The sequence below is a fragment of the Arabidopsis thaliana genome, chromosome 2 (assembly GCF_000001735.4).
Source record: "Arabidopsis thaliana chromosome 2, partial sequence".
Lineage (NCBI taxonomy): Eukaryota > Viridiplantae > Streptophyta > Magnoliopsida > Brassicales > Brassicaceae > Arabidopsis > Arabidopsis thaliana.
Genome location: NC_003071.7, coordinates 2,522,179 through 2,548,080, shown reverse-complemented (window position 1 = coordinate 2,548,080; position 25,902 = coordinate 2,522,179). Strand labels below are relative to the sequence as shown.

General features: G+C 36.0%; 2 protein-coding genes and 3 pseudogenes across 5 annotated transcripts; 3 read left to right on the top strand and 2 right to left on the bottom strand.

Moving 5' to 3' along the window:
* Positions 1-254: 254 nt before the first annotated feature.
* AT2G06430 lies at positions 255-4,920 on the bottom strand (annotated as a pseudogene; the record flags this gene model as incomplete). Its single annotated transcript has 1 exon — positions 255-4,920.
* A 2,795-nt stretch (positions 4,921-7,715) lies between these two features.
* AT2G06420 (En/Spm-like transposon, putative (DUF1985)) lies at positions 7,716-9,338 on the bottom strand. The gene is made up of 2 exons (NM_126641.3): positions 8,285-9,338; positions 7,716-8,131 (listed from the first exon to the last, which is right to left on the bottom strand). Exons 1-2 carry the CDS (start codon positions 8,996-8,998, stop codon positions 8,096-8,098), a joined length of 750 nt encoding a protein of 249 aa, NP_178683.2. The 5' UTR covers positions 8,999-9,338; the 3' UTR covers positions 7,716-8,095.
* A 4,353-nt stretch (positions 9,339-13,691) lies between these two features.
* On the top strand, positions 13,692-16,646 carry AT2G06410 (annotated as a pseudogene; the record flags this gene model as incomplete). The annotated part of the gene is made up of 1 exon: positions 13,692-16,646.
* A 1,179-nt stretch (positions 16,647-17,825) lies between these two features.
* AT2G06265 (zinc ion-binding protein) lies at positions 17,826-18,301 on the top strand (the record flags this gene model as incomplete). Its single annotated transcript, NM_001335303.1, has 2 exons — positions 17,826-17,948; positions 18,020-18,301. 2 exons carry the CDS (start codon positions 17,826-17,828, stop codon positions 18,299-18,301), a joined length of 405 nt encoding a protein of 134 aa, NP_001325185.1.
* Positions 18,302-20,323: 2,022 nt separating this feature from the next.
* Positions 20,324-24,436, top strand: AT2G06400 (annotated as a pseudogene; the record flags this gene model as incomplete). Its single annotated transcript has 1 exon — positions 20,324-24,436.
* Between the last annotated feature and the right edge of the window lie 1,466 nt (positions 24,437-25,902).

Genomic DNA, 25,902 nt, shown 5'->3' with positions numbered 1-25,902 from the left:
TTGTAAATCGTTTAAAAACCCTGTTTAAAAGCATGTTTAAAGTCCTTTTCCATTCAAATCAAAGCACCTGTTAACCCAAACAACCATTATACAGTAATTTTGTAAAACAGGAGTTGAACTAAATAAACTTCATAAATCTTGTTCCATACAGATGTTCATAAAATATTCAAATGACAAAGTTTTATGAAATAAGAAACAAAAGCTGATAAATCTATCTTATACTCCACTACTTTTTGATTAGAAGTCTGCTACTTCTACAAAGTGACTGACCCTAATTCGGTGAAGATGTCAGCAGCCAATTTATTCATAACGTTTTGAATTATGTTCCCTTCAAGGTTTGAATGGCTGGTATACATTGAGTAGCATTCCATAAACTTCAGCATATAGATACGAGACTCTTCATTTCTAGGAGCCTACAACCAAAAACCAAAAGAATTACTTAAGCAAAGAAGTTATAGAAGTCAGGACTTACGGAATGTTCATTTCTAAGACTATGATATATTTAAAGAAGTTACCTGAGGAAAAGTGGTCAGGACTTTGATGCTAAATGGAGAGACATCCATGTCTTCTTTTTTGAGGATGTTCCGAACAATGTATGGCATAGCTATAGAGTAGGCAGCAACATATTTTTTCTTGACTTCTTCTGTTAAATAAGAAGCTGCACATTCCCATATACAAACTGTCTTCTGTTCCAAGTGGATGAGCAAGGCAACCCAGCATTTTCCTTTGATACAGAAAGGAGCCAATATGCACTTGGTTTCTTCCTCTATTATCAGCTTACTGATTTCTTCAGACTGAAACTGAAATCCCTCTTTGTTATCCAAAAACTCCATGTATGACTCATCAATCACATTTAAGAAAGACGATCCAACAAATACAACTGATTTGTTTTTGAATAATTCTGGATTGCTTTCCTTCCTCGTTTTCATCAACTCCAAAGCTGCATCAACATGCTAAACACAACAAAAATAAAAATTATCATATTAGAAAACCCCTTTAAAAACGATTGTAAAAAATGCAAACCCTTTTTAAAATACCTTGTAAATCATTCTACGCCACATACTTATGCTTTTTAACGATTGTAAATCAAGTTAACCACTTTTAAAAGCTTTTAAAATCCCTTGTAAATCATTCTATGCCACTAAGTTCTGCTTCTAAAACAATTGTTAATCAATTAAACCCTTTTTAATAGCTTTTAAAATCCCTTGTAAGTCAATCCTTACCACTTTCTAATCCGTTAAAAACGATTGCAAGTCATGTAAATCCTTTTTAAAATACCTTGTAAATCATTCTTTACCACTTTCTAATCTTTTAAAATTGTTTATAAACCATGTAACCCTTTTTAAAATCCCTTTTGTAAATAACTTAATGATGCTTTAAAAACTATATGTAATTCATGGGTTACCAATTTTACAAGGATTTTTAGACATACCGTTGCTGTTATTGCTTTCCCTGGCGTCTCTAGGGTTGTAAACCACTTTGTATCTACAATATTTCCCGCGATTGATAGTGGCCTACAACAACAAAACAGTCAACAATGATGCTTCTTCCATTATTAAAAAAACTCACTATCTTACTAACAAAACTCACTTGTTTTTCCTTGACTTCTTCCATTCAGCCAATTTCTCAAGTCTTGTGGCATCAACTTTCGCAAATGGATGCAAAATTGGATGCTTCTTCTTCTCAGCTGTGAAAGGTGCTTGGGTATGAATGGAAGGAACCGTACCCCGCTTACTCTTTCTTTGCGGAGCGGGCTGAAAATCATCATTGTCGCCATCATTATCAGCGTTATCACCATCATTGCCAATAATTTTCCTTTTCTTACTCTGTGCCTATCAAAAAGAATAAAAAAAAACAGATGTTTAAAATACCTTGTAAACAAAATTTTCAAAATCATAATAAATTAGATACTAACCTATTTCCTTGTTGGAACATCAACATCAGCACTATCAACTTGTTTCTGCCTCTTTCTCGGCACCTAGAATAGTAAAACACCAATTAAAAGTACTTTTAAAATCCCTTGTAAATATCATAACAAGACAATTGACAAATTTTAAAAACAGTACTGTTGCAAATACTAACCTGTTTTCTTGTTTTAAGATTATCCTCAGCATGAACACTTGGTTTAACTCTCTTGTTCTGAAGTTGCATGAAAGATAAACTTTTAAAGATTTGAAAAAAATATTATAAACACTTGGTTAGATAATACAAATTTTTTTAAATTCTAACCTCATTTCTTCCTCTGCTAACTCTCTTCTTATCCTTTTGAACATCCAGACTTTCTTCAGACAAAATATTGAAATTTGGTGTAGTGGATCGTGGAGTAGGAGACTTATCCTTGAAAAGATAACACAATGTAAAATTATAAAAAGGATACTAATCATTTTTGTAAGACTTTTAAAGATATAAATTACTGTACTTTTGATGATTCTTCAGCTACTTCATCACCAACATCACTTTGGGTGTTTTCATCATCACCCGGATAGCTCCCATACTGTGTGTTTGGCTCTCGGATTGAATCTTCAAATGATTCATTGTCATTATGCAACAAAATAAAAACAATAAGTCAATCATTAATATAATTAGTAGACCTTTAAAATAGCTTGTAAAGATTTTCAATTACCTCTGCTTTTCTTTCTAGTCCTCCTTCTTCTTCAGCCTGCAAAAAAAAAGAGTACATTGTAAAGGTTTACTACGTATTTAACCTTTAAAATACATTGTAAAACCTTTCCTTTCAAATAGCTTTTAAAGAAACATTTACAATTACCTCTGGTTGTCTTTCTACTCCTTCATCTTCTTGTTTTCTTTCTTCATCTTCCTCAGATCTCTGATTATTCTTTTCCTCCATTCTAATGTCCAAAATCCTCTCAATCAGCTCGACTCTCTTGTTAAGATCTTCAAGGATTGTCAAAATCCTGTCAAGCTTCTCGCTATCAGATATTTTGTTATTGATTTTGTTTTGACCTACTTCTTCAAGGGCAGCACAAACATCAACGCATCTTGTATTCCATTCAGTTTTCTTCAATCTGTAGCCCATATTAACAAGTCCCAAAATATGTTGGAATTCTGTGTCGTCTGTGTGGAAATCAGGAACTAAAGACTTGAATTCTTCTGGGTTTCCAATAATTGTATTCACCTCCATCTGCGAAGATACAATAACATTACAAATCTTGAGAAAGCAGAACTTCAAATCTAAAAACCATTTAAAGAATTCTGTAAATAGAGAAAAGCTTACTTCAGAAACATCATTTACAAGGTTTACGATCTTGAAAAACTCTGGAGTAGTAGTGCTTTTCCACTTCAATATCAATGGATATTCAGATTGGAATTCCTTATCTTTAACTCCATATGCTGCACCAAATGCTGGAACTGCGCTCAACACCCATATTGTTAGCGCTAGTCCAAATCCTCTCAAATCATATTTCTCTTTTGCCCAAGTTTTCTCGTCCATTCTCAGAATTGAATTTGATAGAACACTGAATGCTTCTTTACCCCACGGTTGGGTTATGTACATCTCAAAATCAGAAGCATGCTGCAATCTTGGCAAAGGTATCTTCTCTTTTGCATATGGTGTCAAAAGAATTCCTTCAGTCAACACTACTGCAGCAAGACACAACTTTTCTTCATCTTCAAAAGCAGGTTCACCTTCCTTAGGTTTTAAAAACAATCGATCTTCGAGATCACCAAGAGTATAGGATCCTTTACTAGCCCAAAAGTATGGTTCTTTTACAGGATCTTTCCCCTTTCGTCGAAGTTCCCTATGAACAGGTTCACATTGAATTCCTGTATGAACAAAAGACAGTGTAGAGACTATTATTACAGGTTTTATAGTGAATACTTTAAAAACGATTGTAAATCATGTTTAACACTTTTAAAAGCTTTTAAAATCCCTTATAAATCATTCAATGCCACTTACTTATGCTTTAAAAACGATTGTAAACCATGCAGACACTTTTAAAATCCCTTGTAAATCATTATATGACACTTACTTATGCTTTAAAAACGATTGTAAATCATGTTTAACCCTTCTAAAAGCTTTTAAAATCCCTTGTAAATCATTCTATTCAACTTACTTATGCTTAAAAAACGATTGCTAATCATGTTTAACCCTTAGAAAAGGTTTTAAAATCCCTTGTAAATATTCTATGCCATTTACTTATGTTTTAAAATCGATTGTAAACTATGCAAACACTTCTAAAATCCCTTGTAAATCGTTTTAAGACACTTACTTATGCTTTTAAAATCCCTTGTAAACGTGTTTAACACTTCTTTAAGCTTTTAAAATCCCTTGTAAATTATTCTATGCTAGTTACTTATGCCTAAAAACGGTTGTAAACCATGCATACCCTTTCTAAAATCCCTTGTAAATCATTATCTGCCACTAACTTATGCTTCTTAAACGATTGTTAATGAAGTAAACCCCTTTTAAAAGCTTTTAAAATCCCTTGTAAATTATCTATGACTCTTACTTATGTTTTAAAAACGATTGTAAACTACGCAAACAGTTATGCAAATGCCTTGTAAATCATTCTACGACAGTTAATTAAGCTTTAAAAACGATTGTAAAACTTTATTACCTGTTGTGAGATAGAACTCTCTCAAGGAGAAACGGATAGGTTGAGAATCAACTCTAAACCAAAGAGTTGATCCTTTTGTTTTCACTCTCTGCTGCATGAGATAGTGAAAGATTTTTCCAGAAAATCTGATTCCCTTCTTAGCCTTCATTTTTGGTCCCAATTCAACTAGAGGACCAAGAAACGAACTTCTAATCTTCTGAAATAAACACTCGCCTAAAGCTTCCTCTACTTTACTAACTAAATTCCAATCCGAGTATTGTTGAACGGTTCCCAGTGCAATAGATTCCTCACCTTCTCTGTAGATTTGTTCAGGCAATGTAAGGATTTCACTCTCTGAATCCATCTGCAAAACATGTTATGAAACAGCGTCAGATCTACTATAAAATCGACTATAAAATCGACTATAAAATCGATTATAAAAACGGTTACCGTCGGATCTATCGATATCTCTGGGGATTGTTTGCGTCGTAGAGAAATGATCTGAATCCTTCAGCGAAGAACAGGTTTATCGGAGAGGAAATTCGTCGGCGATTTTGGGGTTTCTCAGAGAGAAAATTCGTCGGCGATTTTGAGTAAAATCGGAGAGGAAATTCGTTGGCGATTTTGAGTGAAATCGGAGAGGAAATTCGTCGGCGATTTTGAGTGAAATCGGAGAGGAAATTCACCGGCGATTTTGAGTGAAATCGGAGAGGAAAATCGGAGAGGAAAACGAAGAAGTTTGTGCCAAAACGAAGAAGTTTGTGAAACGAATGTGAAACCTAATCATTCAGAGGGTAAGACAGTCATTTGCCATATTAGAAGGGGTAGTTTTAAAAATGGCCTTCAGGAAAGGGCATTTTTACAAAAGGTTATTAGAATAAGGGCAGTTTTGCAAATCTCCCATGAAAATATGAGATTATTAAAATTTATTACAAAATGGTGAAAATGTTTTTATATTATTAATGATACAATTTTCGTGTAAACAATTATATTTTTTTCCTTAAACATTGCTTATATTTAGCATATCTAGAGTAAGTTTAAGCAAAAATGCAAAATCATGCTTTTTTGCGTTATCTAATGCAATTATGCAAAAAAAATTGATTGACAAATTTCCTGTATCATCGCATTAGAATTACCAATTACAGCCTATAATTAAGAAAGTAACACCCAAAAAAAAGAAGGGTGATATTCTTTTGTGCAATATTCTTAATTTTTTTGTGTGTGTGAGTTACACGCTCTTCCCTATAACACACTCTCTCTCTCTCTCTCTCTCTCTCTCTCTCTCTCTCTCTCTCTCTCTCTCTCTCTCCGCCGAGTGAAGTCCCGATGTCGAGCTTTTTGCTTGTTTTTGTTTTTCGGTTACAGTCCCTTAATTGCTATTTGGTGAGATTTGTTTAGGTTCTATGTTCTAGATTTAGTTCTTTTTTGTCTCATTGGGAAATCGAAATCAAGGCCCCAATTTTGACCTTAAAAAGCATCTCTGGTATGAAATTAGTTCATCACTAAATTTTTCTGCTCTTCATCGTCACAACTCGTCCCTTAATTGTGAAAGTTATCCAAGTCGATCCATAAGCATGCTACTATCAAGTGGGATGTAGCTGGCCTTGCTTGAGATTCCATTCTTTCATGAGGTTTGCTTGACGAGATGCAACAGGCCTCATGGGGATCGAAGGACCCGGAGAGACTGGACTAGCTACCCTAGCTGGTTTCGTTTACACAACGGTGTAGCCAAGGTGATGCTCCGGTTATATCACAGTGGGATATCCCAGATGACATCAAAGCATTGAAGGTATTACATCTGCCTCGGAAAAAGAAGAAGGGTAGAACAAAAGTGCTTAGGTTTCTATCCACCAGAGAAAGACATCCAAAACGTCAAAGGACTCTAACAAAAGGAGGCCGAGGCAGGCGCTGCAATGGTTGTTATTTGGCACCCATAGTATTTGATTTTATGATTTGTAAACTTTATTCGCGTTGTGCAACTATGTAACACTAAACTTTCCTTCAGTAATACTATATTTTAATTCGCTGGCATAAGGGTCATACTAGTATAACTGATGAAAGAATTATGCAATCCTGATAATACTAGTATAACAAATGAATAAATAATGCAATACTGGTAATACTAGTATAACTATTGAAGGATATTATTATTCGAATTTATGTTTTTTTCTAACACCAAATATTACATAGACTATGTAAAGATAATGAACTCTTACAAATGAATTAAAACGAATTAAATTAAGGAAAAAAATATTTGGTCAAAATACATGTTAGTAGACTATATTCTACATATTCCTTATACTTTTAAGCTCACTTTTGATATAAACTCCAACTTAGGATTGAAATTTTACAATTTCATATATTGTCTACATATAATTACGTTAACCCTTTAGAATTCAATACTGATAGACTTCCCTCAACTGAACAACTAAATAAATCATTTTTGAAGGATATGTAATACTGCATAAACTGGAAAACACCAAAAATAAAACTATGTGGACATTTTGTACAACCTAAAACTAGAGTACAACTAACTTTTAAAAAACGGCGCACATTGACATAATCTCTGAGAACGTTGGTGACAAAGGAAAAAGATACTATGAATGCACCGTTTATAAGGTAAATTGAAGATATAGATATCATCAATCTTGTTTTAGAATAATTGATTTCTATATAGAATTCATGTTTTGTAGAATGATGGGTTACACATTCGAAAACTTTGGGATAAAGCTATGGTAGAAGAGGTGAATAGGTTGAGAGAGCAAGTTGATAACCATCACAAAAAGATTCAAAGCTTGGAGTGCTCTAACCAAAAAATGCGTTCGGAGTTGGATAGGATCCAATAAAAGATGGGGACTTTGTGGAGAGTTTGTTGTGGAGAATGAGGAATTATTGGTTTGTGTGAGCTTAATTTCTGCCTTTGTTTTGTAAGACTTTTATTGAGTATTCCCTTGTATTCCCATTATTATCTTTATCAACTATTTCCTTGTATTTCCAGTATTATCGTTAAATCCTAGTATTTCCTTGTATTTTCAGTATTATCGTTTAATTCTAGTATTCTCTTGTATTCTCAGTATTATCGTTAAATCCTAGTATACCCTTCTATTCCCAGTATTATCTTTAATCCTAACATATAAAATTCCAATTTAAATCCTAACATATCAAATTCAAATTCATATCCAAATTCAAATCCAAAAAAACAAACCAAATTCAAATCCTAACATAACAAACCGGGAGTCAAATCCGAACAAAACAAACCAAATTCAAATCCTAAAATAACATTCCAAAAATTTAAATCTAAACAAAACAAAAAGATTCAAATCTTGGTACTCTGAATGGTCCTCTTTGTGAATTTTGCTTCCACGGGTTTCGAAGGATCACCATCCTTCTGTTTCGGGTCATTCTCTTTTGGGACACCATCTTTCTCTTGATCCTTCTCTTTCGGGACACTATCCTCCTCTTGATCACCATCTTTCTCTTGATTACCATCCTTCTCATTCGGATCACCATTCTTCTTTTGGTCCTTCTCTTCTTGAACCTCACCTTGCACATCCTAGGACATCCCTGATCTGGTCCTGCAATTTCCTCAATAATTTTTTTTCTCAATTGTGGGATTGCCTCGAATGCAAGAAGCTAAAGAATAAGAAAAGAATTTTTAATAACAAATAGTATTCCACAGTATTACCAGTATTGCTAACAATCACCTATTAATATAAGTTGTAACTAACCTCCATCGAAAGAAAGAAACCCGGAACTGGCCATATGTACTTTTCGTTGTTGGTGACTGAACCATTAAAATGATTCACTGGGTGTGAGATGTTTCCTAACATGTAATCGAAAGAATACCTCCCCCACTGAAAATTCCTACAAAATGTGAGATCACTCACAGCCTTGAGGCAAAATTCATCCACTTGAGGTGCCTTATCCCCGGTCTTGATAGGCGCTATGATAATGTTGCTTAAGAAATACAAAACCATCATCCTCAACCTTTCTTTTGATCTTTCACCCAACGGTACCATTCCTATGAGCTTCTCTCTCACGTCTTCGTGTTTCACAACAATATTCTTGAAATGCTTCTTCTTGAAATCCAAGTTTTCCCTGATTTTTATACCCAAGTGTATAAATCCATAGTTCTTGCAATTGAAGCCCGATATCAATGCGTGTTCCGATATACCATATCGGATTGAAACGCCATTGACGATGAACCACGGTTCTTTCTTCCTTTTAATGTGCGCCGTGCGAAGAAGGAGCATCCACATACCCATAAGTCGGTGGTTTGGGTCTCTTGGCATGTGGAAGATGTGTTGGAAACTCAGATGGTTCTCAAACCATGCCCTCTCAGACTTGCTCATTGCAGGCTGCAACTTATCTAATGTAGTCAACACTTCGTGAATATAGAACCGAGTTGAAAGCTTGATTTTCTTCACTCTCTTCTTCCTCATTCTTGTCAGACTTCCCTTCTTCCATTGCCTCTAAAACCGGACTGATGGTCGGGATTGTTCTTCAACTCCTCCTCCCTCAATTTTGGATTTTGCTCCGTCGATGATGGCTCCTCTGTCGTTGTCGGCTCCTCCATCGTTCCCCCATCGATTGGCTTTGTTGTCGGCTCCTCCGTCGTTCCTACTCCTCTCCTCCTCTTTAACCTAATTTTCTTCTTTAGAGGCGGCATTAGAATTCTCTATGGGTACAGTTAGGGTTAGGGTGAGACTCGGAATGTTGAGAAGAGAGATTAGGGTTCTTGTTGAGAATGTTGAGAAGAAAACGGAGAAGATTGAGAGAGAGGCGTTTGGAAAAGAAATCAAAAAGTTTACAGTTTCGAAACTTGAAGTTTCAGTTTTGAAAGAGAAAAACCGAATAGATCTAGAGAAATATCCGTTTGGGAGAGATGGGTCGGATGTGGGTCGAATAAATCCAGGTTTTGACTGTAAAAATTGGATTTCGGTTGGGGTATACAAGTCAAATCCACACTATAATGTTTTGGAGAGAAATTATAGTTTGGAATGGTAAAAGTAGTTCAAGCGTTGCAGATCATGTAGGACATATACAGAATATGCAGATCATGTAGGACAAGTGCAGATCATGTAGATCAAGCAGATCGAATGGTGAAAACGGTTCAATATGTGCAGATCAAATTATTAAATAATAAATAATAAAAAAGATAATTAAAAACTATCTATTGTTATAAACTATTCTATAAACTTTACTAAAATATATATATAAACTATAATTTTATATTGTAATACTGTTATTATTATAATTCAAAATATTTTAGTTTATTGTTAATTTTGTTTTATATAATTTTATAATATATTATAGTATGTATAAATAAATCATATATACTAAAAATATTAATCTATTAAATAATTTTAAAATATTAAACACAAAATCCAAATAAAACACATGAGAGTGAAGAAGAAGATAACAAATAAGCAAAAACAAATTAACTTAATGAAAAATATTTTGATTTGCCCATGATATTGCAAATCATATTTATTTATAGTTTTGTTAAAAAAAAAGTTTCATTCTAAAAAAGAAAAAAAACAACGTTCAAAAGAAGTAAGAGGGAGAGAAAGATAGATACATTTTTTGTAAATTGAGTGTAATGCATGAAGTACAAAAGAGAATTGTATTTCAATTTTCGGTTTTTATTTATTAGAAAAGTATGGACTGGTGTTGGACGAGTTCCACTAAGGTATTAGAGAGAACTGTTATTTTTGGCCTGCTTTTATTACTAAAAGACAAAAATAAAATTTGCATGCAGTTAACCCACTTTTTATTTTATTTTTGCTGATTGGGAAGATAAAGACAATTTATCTATCTCACACCTTAGATTACCAAACATCTGATCCAACATTCAAAGCCTAAATTTGAACCATAAGGACATCAAATATGTGAAGAAAATTTTTGTACACAAGCAGATCAAAGAAACACTATTGAAGAGGTGTGTTGAATACTGCAAGCGGATGAAGTTTGACAACTGCTTTTCTTTTGGACAGCTTTTATAGTTGCCATTCAACAGATTTTAAAGGGCTTTAAAAGATGGGAAAAAACGAGATTAACCCAAATAGTGAGATTAATTACTAGAATGTCTTATAAAATATTGGGGTTAAATTAGTTCTTTTCTTGTCTAAAATACCCTTTTCTTATGTGTTAAAAATAAAATAAATACAAAAATATCCTTTAAAAAAATTCAAGCGTTTTTACAAAAGTCTATCGTTTAGTTATGGCGGATTCTTTTTTTTCCGCAGACATTTTTAACTGCGATAGATTTTTTATGACAGACTTATTTGATTGATAGACTTTTTAGAAGATAGTGATGACAGATTTATAAATTATAGCAGATTTAATTTAATTGACAGGTTTTTAGTTTATGCGACCATAGACTTTCATATAATTTGACAGACTTATTTTTTTGTGGATGTTTTTTTACGGTAAGTCATGGCAGATTTATAATTTTGTTAAGAAAATCTGTCACGTTGTAACAGATTTGTTGTCAAAAAATTAATTACTAGAATGACGTCTAACGATAACTGATTTTTTTAATGTTATGACATATTTGTTTTATGTTATAACAGATTTTTGTAATATTACACAATATTTGTCGTTTGATGGCAGATTTGTTTTCTAAAATATAATGTTTTGTGTTGTGACAGATAAATTTATTTTACCATAAATCTGTCATTTGATGGCAGGTTTTATAAAGAACAAAATAAATTGCGGGAATGACCTTAAAGATATTTTATGTTACGACAGATTTATAATTTAAAATCCATATGGTGACCGATTTATAGTTTTCTTTTTCCATGATTTTTTGTAATAGAATAGTACTAACTTTTGTAACAGATTTTTATTTCATTTTAGCTTGTTATGACATATTTACTAAAATCAGTTACCATATTTATCTTGCAGAGAAATTATTGTTGGGATATCACTAGGCATGATGCTCATCAAACTTTATGAACACTCCAAGGCATGATTTCTTCAATTCATCCCAAGCATTCAACCCTAAACCTTTCTTCGTACTCCCAATTTTGGACAAAGCAATAGTGATTCATGCTCCTATGTTGCAAAAGAGAATTTCCTTCTTCATAGAGCCGAGAAGGATATTTGGGGTCAGTTCTTGAAGACGCCTTTACTAATGCCACCAAAGAAAACATGAAATAACAAATTAGAGGCACAAATGATTAAAACAACTTATAATCGAATTGGTTTAAAATTTGGAAGAGAACTTTCTGAAATAGATTCGAACAAGACCACTCACCGTGATGTCTGAATTGAGACGACGGGAAGAAACACGACGGCCACAATTTATATTGACCGTGAGGAAAAGCTAAGACCCACTGGACCGTTCGTATGTGGAATGACATTTAACATATTTTTATGTTATGGTAGATTTGTAATTTTGATTTTATGTGATGGCTGACTTATGTAAATCAGTTACCATATTTGACATGAAAATCATTAAATGTGAACACATAACGTGAGTAGGGTTTTGTTTTTAAAACGTGGCCTTTTTTTTTTTCCTGTATTATTTGTTTCTGTTCTTTTTCTTTTTCTTTTGGTCAAAAGGTTTTTTAAAAAGGCATTTTTGTCATTTTACCATATAATTGTGTTAATCTAGTATAATTAGATTTTTGAATGTCATTCTAGCCATTTTATGCCAAATTTGTGTCAAACTAGGTAATTTTCAGTTAAAAGATTTACAAAGGGTTTTTAAAGATTTTTAAAGGGTTTAAAATTGTTCTAAAAGGGTTTTAAAACATTTACAAGGGATTTGAAAAGGGTTTTAAAAGATTTACAAGGGATTTTAAAGGGATTTAAAAGATTTACAAAGTTTTTTAAAAGATTTTTTTAAAGGGTTTAAAGTGTTTTGAAAGATTTACAAGGGATTTTAAAAGGGTTTTAAAAGATTTACAAGAGATTTTTAAAGGGTTTGAAAGGGTTTTAAAAGATGTACAAGGATTTTTAAAAGATTTATAAATAATTTACAAGAAGACCCTTTAAAACTCTTGTAAATCTTTTTAAAACCTTTTAAAATCTCTTGTAAATTTTTTAAAACCCTTTTAAAATCCCTTGTAAATCTTTTTAAACCCTTTTAAAATCACTTGTACATCTTTTAAAACCTTTTTAAAATCTCTTGTAAATCTATTTCCCGCCAAAAAAAAGTTACAAGAATTTCTAAAAGCATCTTTTTTGCTGTCAAAAAATTTGTTACGAAAAAAATTTGGCAGAAATTTTTTTTTTTGGCGGGAATATATTTTTGGGTGAATTAGCTAAGTAACCAAATCCTGGAAAGATATTACATATCTAGCACCATAAGTTGCCGAATTCAGAGAGTAACACATCAGGTGTGTGAAGTTACAAGCCAATCCCTAACACAATGGTGGGTTATTTCTGAAACGCGCGTGAGGGGAAATAGAAGATTAATTCTTTCAGCTGACGTGGGCGCTGGAAAAGCCTGTAAAAAATATTCTATAGCACCGCTTCAGAATTGTCCCATCCATAATATAACCTGCAGTGTATAAGATTAGTTTGAACAAAATACTCCCCCCAAAAATATCAGAGGAGAATATGCTCAGCTTTCTATTTAATAACAGTTAATGCTATACCTTTTGCGCAGAGATCTCTAACTGTAAACAGAACAGTATGGATGGTGGTGAAAATAGCAGTTAATAAGGAGAATCCAACGGAAAAGGTATAAAACCATCGCTTTCCAGTTTCTGTTTTTACTTTTTGCAGATTCCTTTTAATATTCAACCCTTTCAAAGTCAAACAACGTACTTTCCCTTTTCGAATCAAATACTTTCCGTGATCTTAGATCTGATAAACAAGTTGGTAATATTTTCTTAGAATCAAACATGAGTAACCATTTCTGAATATTTGACAATTATTACTTACCATAGTTAAAGACTAAACTTACTGCTATATGAACGATCAGAATATTTGGCTAGGTTTATATTTACTCGTTCTTTCTTTTATCTGTAAACTAATTACCTCTTCACATACTCAATGTAGACGGCATCACAAGATGAGGTCTTGCTGGTAATTGGCGAGTGGGTGAGAGTTGATAATATGGTCTGGCAGTTTGAACCGAACACTTTGGAAGGATCGTCTTACATACGCCTCCGGACCAACATGACTTACAAGGAGCTAGTTCAGAAGGTTAAGGAGAAGCTTTCTTTCCATGCAAGAGACATAACTATAAAATTGGCTTACCAATATCCAGAGTGGATGGCAATCGATGAAGAAAACGGGTCTCCTCCTCAATACATCAGTGAAGACGGTGATGTGACAGTGAGACGTCATATTGAAGAGGTCAATCTCTGTGTTACTGTCGTCCAACATTCCATGCCAGTTTCTCCGGTTGCTGTTGCGTGCCATGACTTCAATTCTAACAGTGAGGAGACAGATTATGACTCTGAAGAAGAACTACACCAATTTGCACTTGAAAGTGCCTTGGTGGGTGCAACGCAAGACCCAACTCCGGGAGGAACAGAGCCAGCTACAAGAAGTAGTACAAGGAGGGAACTTTTCCCTACAGGAGGCGTAACTATTAGAGAGCCTGAAGACTACATTCGTCTTAAAAGCCCGGCATGTGGACCTACAGACAAAGAAAAAGGCATAATGGAAACAAGTGATAAGGCAGGGCCTGCTGGTCCTAGTAGGCAAAGTGGGACAGAAGACAGCGACAGTGACGATGATTTGCTTATAGTCCCATTCACAATGCTACCTAATCTGCCAGCTATCGCCATTCCAGAAAATGTTAATGCATAAGGTGTTGATTCATCAAGGGCCGCGGTTGGAACTCCGACTGGCCATCATGTATCTCCTACTACAAATGGTGTGGAAGAAACTGCAATTCAAAGGCATAACATTCTTTTTTGGGGTCGAGCACAAGAAGCATTAAACACCATACTATCTGATTTCAGTGATGATCCAATCCTATTCGGTCGAGACGCCCACCAGTATTTAATGATGGAAAAGGTGAAGGTATATCCTGCAATCCGTCTATAAATATATACATGCTTTGCTGATTTATCTGAATGCATTGGAAGTTGATAGTTCGTTTACGTAGTTTATGTTTTCTATACCATTCTATGTAGAATGATTGGTTCTATTTCAGTATCGTTTATCATACATGTGCTGAATGATGGTCATTGTGTTTCAAGTGTAGACTCTGCATTCTTTGATGTTAAATATGAAGGAGACAAGCTGTTTGTTGGCAGAGTATTCAAGTCCAAGTTTGATTGCAAGATTAAGATAGCTATACACGCCATCAACTGCAAGTTTCACTTCCGAACTGCGAGATCAACTCCAAAGTTTATGGTCTTGAAATGCATCTCTAAGACTTGTCCATGGCGTGTGTATGCTTCTAAGGTAGATTCTTCTGACAGCTTTCAAGTACGACAGGCAAATCAGAGACACACCTGCACCATTGATCAAAGACGTAGATACCACCGCTTAGCAACAACACAAGTCATAGGCAAACTTATGCAATCTCGATTTCTCGGTATTAAACGTGGGCCAAATGCTGCTGTTATTAGGAAGTTCCTGCTTGATGACTACCATGTTAGTATATCATACTTGAAAGCTTGGCGTGCTAGAGAGGTTGCCATGGAGAAGTCATTAGGATCTATGGCAGGCAGCTATGCACTAATCCCCGCATACGCTGGCCTACTTGAGCAAGCGAACCCAGACAGTCTGTGCTTTACAGAGTATGATGATGATCCAACTGGACCACGACGTTTCAAGTACCAATTCATTGCCTTCGCAGCATCCATTAAAGGTTATGCATTTATGCAGAAGGTCATTGTTGTTGATGGAACCTCTATGAAGGGCCGATATGGTGGCTGACTAATATCAGCATGTTCCCAAGATGGGAATTTCCAGATCTTCCCACTTGCTTTTGGCATTGTTAACAGCGAGAATGATAGTGCATATGAATGGTTTTTTCACAAGCTCAGCATTATAGCTCCAGACAATCCGGATTTAATGTTCATATCAGACCGCCATGCTAGCATCTACACTGGATTGAGCAAGGTGAGAAAGACAACAGTTTCCATTCAGCCTTTTATATATTATACAAGTAATGTCTGATTTGTTGACTATTTCAATCAGGTATACACGCAAGCCAATCATGCTGCTTGCACTGTTCACCTTTGGCGTAATGTCAAACATTTGTATAAGCCTAAAAGCCTTTGCCGTCTAATGTCTGAAGCTGCCCAAGCGTTTGATGTCACTGAGTTCAATAGGATATTTCTCAAGATACAAAAGTTAAACCCGGATGTGCTGCATATTTAGTTGATTTGGGTAATTTTGTTTCCTTCTTCATAATATTGTTCAGCTTCAACATATTGATATTGAATGGTTATGGATTCAGTTGTTTACATAACCCTTTACTTTTTGGTCGATGTAGGGTTTTCAGAATGGACAAGAGTACATTCAAAAGGTCGGCGTTTCAATATCATGGATAGTAACATATGTGAGTCGTGGAACAACGTTATAAGAGAGGCACGCGAGTATCCTCTTATTTGCATGCTTGAGTACATAAGAACAACCTTGATGGATTGGTTTGCTTCTAAAAGGGCTCAAGCTGAAGACTGCCCTACAACTTTAGCTCCGAGAGTTCAAAAGCGAGTTGAGGAAAACTATCAAGCCGCGATGTCAATGTCTGTGAAGCCGATTTGCAACTTTGAGTTCCAGGTTCAAGTTAGGACTGGTGAATGTTTTATTGTCAAATTGGACGAGTCTACGTGTTCTTGTTTAGAATTTCAGGGATTAGGGATACCTTGTGCTCACGCAATAGCAGCTGCTGCTTGGCTTGGAGTTCCAACAGATTCTTTAGCAGCAAACGAATATTTCAATGAGCTAGTTAAACTAAGTTACGAGGGAAAAATCTATCCAATTCACTCTGTTGGTGGCGAGGTCGCACCCGGAATTGCTTCAGGCACTATAGGAGAGGTGCATCCACCATTAGTGCGGCGGCCACCAGGGAGACCAAGGAAACTCAGAATTCTGTCTCGTGGTGAATTCAAGGCAAGTTTAAAACTGTTAATATATCATAGTCCATTCTACTTTGTGTACTTTTAAAAATACCACAGCTGATATACTGCTACTTTTCAGTGCAAGAAGACCGGTTCACAGAGGAGGTGTTCACGTTGTTGTGGCACAGGCCACAACAAAGCCTCCTGCCGTAATGCTATCTAAGAACTCAACGACTGCTACTGAGGGGTATTAGGTGTTATGATATAACTTTCTGGTATGGGCTAAATAACGGTTGTTCCCACAATGTTTGCGGAAGCGCGAGTGTCTACTTTGGTGTATACCTTCTTCTTTTGATACTTATGTGATCCCTGCAATTCGTGTATATTTGTGTTGCTTTTAATCGTCCCAATGTAATTAGGAAATGCCCTGTAACACCGTTTTTGCAATGTATATATTAAAAACCCCGCCTATTTGGTCTGTCTTATAATTCGTTGCAAGTTTACTGATCCCAAATTGTTTACAAACTAATGTATTCTCGCATTTACTGATCTCAAATTGTGAACAAAAATCATAAACTAAACCCTAATACTGACTAAGGAACCCAAGCAAATAGGATTACGAACTTGATTATGTAACTATTGCATTTAACATCACTACTGGGGAAAATCATAAGCAAACCAAAACATTATATTGCCTTGTTGAAAGAAGCACTCATTTCTAAATGAACCTCAAATACACATACAATAGTCTCTATTTAATGATAACAAATTATTTCCGCAATTCAAAAAATAAACCCTAATACTGCATAAGGAACCCAAGCAATTCGGTATATGAACAGGATTATGAAACTAGTGCATTTAAAAGCACTACTGTGCTAAATCATACGAAACACAATCCATATGGTTTGTTAATGAAACGATTCACTCAGTTTTGGTAAAGTATGAACAAATAGTCCGTTTGAAATGATATGGTTTATGAAGTTTTTTGTCTAAACCATTTCTCTAAGTAGATGGAATTTCATTGGTTCATGAACTTCTGTAAGTTTAGTTTGGTTTATTACATTTCTGATTCTATATGCTGACTTGGAAAGTTGATAGACAGATGCAGAGAAATAGTCTACATATGTCCATACTATTCTATTTAGCCATATGCTTGCTATTTAATTTTGACCACTCATTACACAACGCGACTAACCGTCGTCGTTTTGATTTGGGGGTAATCTGTATTTAGGGTTCATACCTTCACTTCTCGATAGCCAAATTGAGACTGTCCAGTTAAAAGAAAATGGAAGATAGAGGGAGAGGGATTCCAATTCGATGTTGTTGTGGAGAAGATGTGGTTTTGAGAACCTCAAAGACTGTCAAAAACCCAGGGAGACTCTTCTTTGCCTGTCGATGTGGAGTGGAGGTAATTATAGTGATCTATTAATATTGTTCATTAACGGAACATCTCTCACTTCTTCACTTGGTATGCATCAGAATGTTCGTGTTCACTTGTTTAGGTGGACAGATGAAACAATGGTGGAAGAGATGGAAGACATACTTCCGAAGATTGAAAAAATTGAAGGATCTTCATTGACATTACAAAAAGAGGTACAATCTTTAGAATGTGAGATGGAAACTCTGGCCATTCATACACGAACATGTGAATCTGTTGTTTCCGGGTTTGAGAAGGAGTTGATTAGGTTAGAGAATGAGCTGCAAGGTTGCAAGATGGAATTGCGTGAAATGAAGAACCTTCTTGTGTGTGTATTGTTCTAGTTTATATGTTAGTGTTGTAGTCAATGTGCATGTGGTTCGTTTCTATTTATAGTACTGTTGTTGTAAGTTGGTTCCTCGTTGTTGTATGTATTAAATGTTAAATGGACGTTGCAAGACACATAAGTGATGCAGAATTTAGGTTGGCTTCTGTTATAAAAAAATACACAAATGATTACAAAATCCAACAAAGTACAACAATGTATATATCACATTAATCCAGGAGTGGTGAAATTTAAATACAAAGAATAACTGACTTAAGAAGAGAGTCTTGGGTTGGTTGACGTGCATAATACTGGTACTACTCAAGCAGAACGTTCTTCTGGAGACAATGTATTGAAAGTTTTGATTGCATATTGTTTAGCGGCAGCTCGCATCATGTCCTCATCTAGTTTCCCACAAAACTCCAGTGCGTTAACTGAATGTAGCTCTAGTAAGATAACACATGAAATTCCAACAAGACCTGAAAGAAACACGTTTAAACCAATCACTTGGCGCCACAATTATTGAAACTGAAAAATGGAACACAAACATACCTAATGAAGAACATGTGCACTGTATGATGGGTCTAGTCATTGTCATTCGATCCAGTCTCTGTGTGAGCATTCTCCCATTTACTGCATGCTTTCTAATAAGGTACGGGAGCATGATTGTTATGTGTTCTATGTACTTCTCCACCTGCTCGTCTGTCAACACTTCTCTTTTGCACGAATTTCGAGACCTTTTTACCAACTCTACGGGATGACTTTTTCCACCGCATCTGCCCATCGTTTCGCCGTGTATTAGTTCTCTCTCCGCATCTGCTTTTTCCGACGAAGTAATTGTTAAAAAAATTATTTATTTTTTCTTTATTTCTTGGATCTACCGATTATTTCGGGAGGGCTTGGTGGTCGCCTATGGCAAAGTAATTGGATTTGAGCTATCAAGTAGCGTTCGGACTGCATCATGTCGTGGCTAATTTCAAAACTCACAGACAATATTTTCCGGCTTTTGCCGTGTTTCCTTATTTTATCTTCTTTTGGGGAAGCTTTTCGACAAATCAGATCTTAGAACGGAAGTTCTTTCCTTAGATCTCATTTTTTAGATGTCTTCTTCTCCCTTGAACCTTTGTATAAGCCAGATCTGAAATCTGAATTTCCTCTTTCTCTCTCTCTCTGGTATTATTCCAATGTATCCAATCTCGTCGAAGTACCGGAGAAGCTCTCATGAAATCTTCTCCATAGCAACAGTCAGAGCTCAAACATCTCGAAAAGGACGGATAACCGTGTCCATTTCTCACCAGATTTTTCCCTCAAAACGAAACCCTCTTCGATTAAAGAAGAAGCCTTTGACTCTTCTCCTTTTTCGCTAGCCTTTTGTTTTCTGGCGAGAGTTTATAATCCCTCTCACGTGTGTGATGAAATCATGGCGTCTAACTTCTCTAATGAAGCCAACTTCCCACCTTGTGGACTCCGCTTTGTTAGAGTTGCTAGATCTAAACATCTTGCTCATTTTAGAGACAATGTATGTCGTGTCGAATCTTTTGATTTTGATGGACTTTCGCGATGCTTTGGATTCCTCTCGCTCTTTGATTTGTATCTCTCACCTAACCGTGACATGTCTCTGGTCAACAGTATTTACTGTTCCGTCACCGAATGCATTTCAGCTCCGACGAAGTCAAGCATGTGAAGCTAGCGGCTCAACATCCATTTCCTTTGTTGTATTGAAGCTTTGGGCCTGGCATAGTAAAATTAATTTTAAGGTTATTTCTGACCCAACTAAAAATTTAAGTTCTAAATTTCTGGATGTAGGTCCATGTATTTTGATTTCCTCCGTCAAGGAGAGACCATTCTCACATTCTTTGTATCTGAAAAAATCATGTTTACAATGTTATTTTACTTTGGAATGTTCGTTGAGAGCAAAGACAAGAGTTTTTAACAAATCTTCAATTATCCCTTGTATTGAGGTGATTATTTTTGCAAAAATTATAATTACCTTTTCAATTGTTAGTACGGTGGGGTTTGACTCTCCCTCCGGAACTAACACATGAGAATCTTAGCATGGAATTGTCAAGGGGTGGGAGCAGATCTTACCTCTCGTCGACTGGAGGAGATGTGTCGAATGTACTCCCCATGTTTGTTTGTTTTATCAGAAACCAAGAGCAATCACATGCATCTACAAAATATGCAAGTGTCTTTAGGTTTTGATTTCCTTCAAATAGTTGAACCGATTGGCACCAGTAGTGGTCTTGCCCTTATGTATTCGAAAGATTATCCGGTTAAGTTTGTTTTTGTTAGTGATCGGCATCTTGATATTGAAACTATTATTGATGGAAACCGAGTTTATATTAATTTTGTATATGGAGATTCGGTAGTTCAGTACCGAGAATTAGTTTGGGAGCGTTTGACTTGTATTGGCATTTGACGCTCGGATCCATGGTTTATGATCGGTGACTTTAATGAAATTATAGGAAATCATGAGAAGAAGGGTGGTAAAAGTAGGTCGGAATCCTCTTTCCTCCCATTTCGTTGTATGATTGAAAATTGTGGAATGATTGAGGTGCCATCTCATGATAATTTTTTTTCATGGGTGGGGCGACGTAGTTGTGGAGTTACAGGACGGAGAGTCCGTAAAGTCATTAACTCAAGATTAGATAGAGCAATGGCGAATGAGGAATGGCATACTATCTTTTCCCACACTAATGTGGAATATTTAAAATTATGGAGTTGTGATCACAAACCCCTCCTAGCATCAATCCACAATAGTCCACAACGATTATTTAAACCTTTTATTTTTGATAAAAGATGGCTTGATAAACGGGGGTTTAAAGAATCAGTTATTGGAGGTTGGGATGTCTCTTCACAAGAAGGAGTTCTTTTTTCACAAAAAGTTAGAAATTGTAGAAAATCAATTTCTATTTGGAAGAAATCTAATTCCTCAAATTCTGAGAAGAAGATTTTGGATCTTCAAAATAAGATCGACCTTGCTCAGGAAGACGAGTCTATTTCTGCCGAAGAACTTTTAGCTCTGAAATGGAAACTTTGTGATGCTTATAGAGAAGAGGAGATATTCTGGCGATTAAAGTGTCGGGAACTTTGGTTTAAAGAGGGTGATAAAAATACAAAATACTTTCATGCAATTACCAAGCAAAAACGAGCAAGGAATAAGATTATTGGTTTACTGAACCAAGATGGACTATGGGTAGACAAAGAGGTGGGAATTAAAAGTCTAGCGGTGGAGTACTTTAAAGACTTGTTTACAACCTCAGACCCACAAGATTTTCATTCCGCCCTTCGGGATGTGCCGGTGATTATCTCGGACGTAATGAATGAGAGACTCATTAAAGAGATTTCCACGGATGAAGTTAAACGTGCTCTCTTTTCGCTTAATCCAGATCAAGTTCCGGGTCCAGATGGTATGACAGCCCTTTTCTATCAAAGGTTTTGGGATTTGACCGGGCCAGACCTGGTTAAAGTAGTTCAAAACTTCCATTCATCCAGCTCTTTTGATGAGCGTTTGAATGAGACAAATATTTGCATGATTCCAAAAACAGATCGACCAAGGAAGATGGCGGAATTCTGGCCAATCAGCCTATGTAATGTTAGTTATAAAGTAATTTCAAAAGTTCTCAGCTCTCGTCTGAAAAAGATTCTTCTGGAGTTAAAACTGAGACTCAGTCTGCCTTTGTGGCTGGGAGACTTATCACAGATAATATTCTTATAGCTCAGGAAAATTTTCATGCCCTCCGAACAAACTGGCTTGTAGGAAAAAGTTCATGGCTATAAAGACTGATATGAGTAAAGCTTACTATCGTGTGGAATGGTCTTTTCTACGAGCTCTCATGTTGAAAATGGGTTTCACTCAGAAATGGGTGGACTTGATAATCTTTTGCATCTCATATGTCTCATATAAAGTACTCTTAAATGGAGCTCCAAGAGGTTTCATCAAACCATCAAGGGGAATTAGACAAGGCGATCATATTTCCCCGTTCCTCTTTATTTTGTGTACGAAAGCTTTGGTAGCGAAACTCAAAGAAGCTGAATGGAATGGCAGGATCCAAGGTCTTCAAATCTCACGCGCAAGTCCTTCCACCTCGCATCTCTTGTTTGCAGATGACATCTTATTTTTTTGTCGAGCTGACCCAGCTCAAGGTCAAGAGATCATCAATATTCTCCGCATTTATGGTGAGGCATCAGGACAACAGTTAAATGCTGCTAAGTCGTCTGTAATGTTTGGTCATGATGTGGACAATACGACCCAGAGTACCATAAAATCAACCTTGGGTATCCACCGGGATGGGGGCATGGGATCTTACTTGGGTTTACTTGAGAAAATTCATGGCTCTAAAACCCAAGTTTTCTCCTTTGTGAGGGATAGACTCCAAAAGAGACTTAATACCTGGTCAGCCAAATTCTTGTCCAAAGGAGGCAAAGAGGTTCTTATAAAGTCAGTAGCACAAGCCCTTCCGACATATGTTATATCGTGTTTTTTACTCTCTAAGGCTATTCGCTCAAAGTTGAGTAGTGCTATTGCAAATTTCTGGTGAAAAACTAATGAGAATAGTAATGGTATCCACTGGATTGCATGGGATAAGCTTTGCAACCCACACTCTGAAGGTGGACTAGGTTTTAGATCACTGGAAGAGTTTAATCTAGCTCTTTTGGCAAAACAACTATGGCGTCTTATCCGATTCCCAAACTCTCTTTTGAGTAGGGTCTTGAGGGGGAGATATTTTCGATATAGTGATCCATTACATATCAGCGCATCAAATCGTCCGTCTTTTGGATGGAGAAGTATCATGGCACCAAACCCCTTCTTGTCTCGGGACTTCGGAGGACCATAGGTTCTGGAATGCTGACTCGCGTATGGAAAGATCCATGGATTCCCACTATCCCTGCGCGGCCGACAAAAAGCATTCTTGACATAAGAGATCCCCTACTCTATGTCAATGATTTAATCGACCAAAATACAAAGATGTGGAAATTAGACCGTCTTCAAGCATTGGTTGATCTCGTTGATATTCCACTCATTTTAGGGATTCGCCCAAGCCGTACCTACTTGAGTGATGGCTTTAGCTGGTCTCACACTAAATTTGGTAATCATACCGTTAAGTCAGGATATTGGGCCGCGAGAGATCTATCTCGTCCTACTTGTGACCCCCCTTTTCAGGGAGCAGGTGTTTCGGCACTTCAGGCACAAGTATGGAAGCTTAAATCTACGCTGAAGCTTATGCATTTCGCGTAGCAATGTATCTCGGACTGTCTAGCCACTTGCCAAAGATTGACATATCGCCATATGGGTACGGATAAAGGATGCCCCCGTTGCGGAGAAGCTGAAGAGACAATTAACCATCTTCTCTTTCATTGTCCACCTTCGCGACAGATTTGGGCATCATCGCCTATTCCTTCTTCAGGGAATATTTTCCCTAGAAATTCCCTCTTCTATAATTTCGACTTCTTTTTCTGGCGTGGCCATGAATTTGGAATCGGAAAGGAGGTGTTGAAAGTATTTCCATGGATAATTTGGTATATCTAAAAAAGTAGAAATCGTTTTGTGTTTGAGAACTTTAGAGAACCTCCCCTTGAAACTTTGGCTTTGGCACTCAAGGAGGCAGCTGTTTGGAAACAAGCAACCCTAAAAGAAGATGTACCCATATGCTTAACTCCTTTCCTAGATATATTTCTCAGATTTCGCTCTCCTTGTTTCCTGAATGTTAAATTGATGCCTCTTGGCATGCAGAAGACCCGTTAAGCGGACATGGATCGGCCCTTGTTCGAGAAGACTTAGTTCTTCATCTTGGCCTCAAAAGTGCTCGGCGAAGCTTATCACCGCTTCATGCAGAATTTGATTCCTTGCTATGGACAATAGAATGCATGATCTCTATTGGCGATACTTCTTGCGCTTTTGCTTCCGACTATTCAGACCTGATTTCTATCAATGACAATCAAGACGATTAGCCGACTTTTGCAGCGGAATTGGCATCCTATCGATCTTTAGTTTGTTTTTTCCCTTCTTTCTGTATTAGATTTCTTCCTCGTAGTTCTAATACTCGAGCTGATTGTTTAGCTAAAAAAGCTCGGGCTCGAAATAGCCTTTTTCCCATGTAAGCACATCGGTTCCTGAATATGGCTCTCTCTAGCGGAGAGTTTGTGAAAAAAATCATAAAACCAAAATACTCCTAATAGAGATAAAACTCCTAATAGAGGAGACAACTAGAAAAAGAATCATAACAACAAATCTATTGCATACTGGATCTAATCAAGAAGAAGATAACTAAAACAATCGATCACAGAAATTAGAAGAAAAAAAAGCTGGGAACAAAAAGAATCAGTGAACAAACTCATCAAGCAAAAAATGCAACTTCAATCACAATCTACCCTAATTCTGACTCGAAAGTAACTCCTGTAGTGATAAATCTTAACTTTACCCAAAGAAAAAATACCTCTTGAAAGCTACATACAAGACTTAAAATGGGTTTACGAAATAACTCACGAGGGTCACACTGATGGTAAAACTTTTGTACATCTGCAAAACATAAAACATGAATAAACCCATAATCGTTAAATCTCAGCTAATGAATAAACCAAGGCTAGGAAGAAGAAATCCAAAATCTTTGGGTTTTTTTTTCACAGCAAATTAAGAAAACCCAATTGAATAAACGAGCAATAAAGATACAACAAACTTGCAAATCTACAAAAATTATTTTAGATTCGAGCAAAAGAAACAGAGTATAAAGAGAGATCGAGATGACTAGTAGAGAAAGCCTTGAGTTGAATAGAAGCTTGACCCAGAAAGAAAAATTGTCTAAGTAGAGGTTGGAGTTTTCGATTTTTGATTTTACTCTTCACTTTTCTGAAATCGAGAACAAGAGATCCAAGAGAAAATGGGAAGTGAAGAACTCTAAAAATCTATTTCTCTTCTTTGTCAAGAGATGTCGAGAATCGTCAGATGATAAGGAATGGTTTTGGGTAATTCTTCAAATTTTAAAGGGGTATTTTAGTCATTTCCTGTTTTTGACTGCAGCTGATGCATCTGGATGCACCGATCAAAGTCAGCTGAATATTTTGATTTTTTTTGGATGAATTTTATAAACTCAGCCAACTGATGCGTCCAACTATTCCATTATATTGTGTCCAAACGAACATCAGTTGTCATCTGCAACTAGATGGATCAGTCAACTGATCAAACGAACAACACCCTAATTGATATATATATATATATAATATTTGAGTATTCAGTTGTGAAACACAACGTTAATAATTTTACTAATATCATTTATGTATATTATTTTCAAATTACTAGTATTATAGGTAAATATATAGATTTGGAAATTAATTATTATTTAGTAAATATTTTAGCTAAAATAAATGATTGATCCGCATTATTTGATCCGCTTTTACCATTCATATATATTTTGGACCACCAATTCTGCTTGATACACTTTTGTTCCGCTAGAACCGCTTAATCATCATTTATTCTACTTGATTCACCAGGACCGCTTGATCTGCTCCACTCGATTCACCAGGACCGCTTGATCTGCTCTACTCGATACCCTCTCTCCATTTGAAGCCTAAAAGACAAAAAATAAATCTGCATGTAGTCAGTGGCGGATCTAGAGAAATATT

What these genes read in the sequence shown, in the direction of transcription:
- AT2G06420 (NM_126641.3), bottom strand. Translation starts at nt 8,998, where the DNA reads ATGAGGAAGAAGAGAGTGAAGAAAATCAAGCTTTCAACTCGGTTCTAT. An exon ending in GTTTCTTTCTTTCGATGGAG is followed by an intron (nt 8,132 to 8,284) that starts GTTAGTTACAAC and finishes AGGAAATTGCAG; the next exon opens with GACCAGATCAGGGATGTCCT.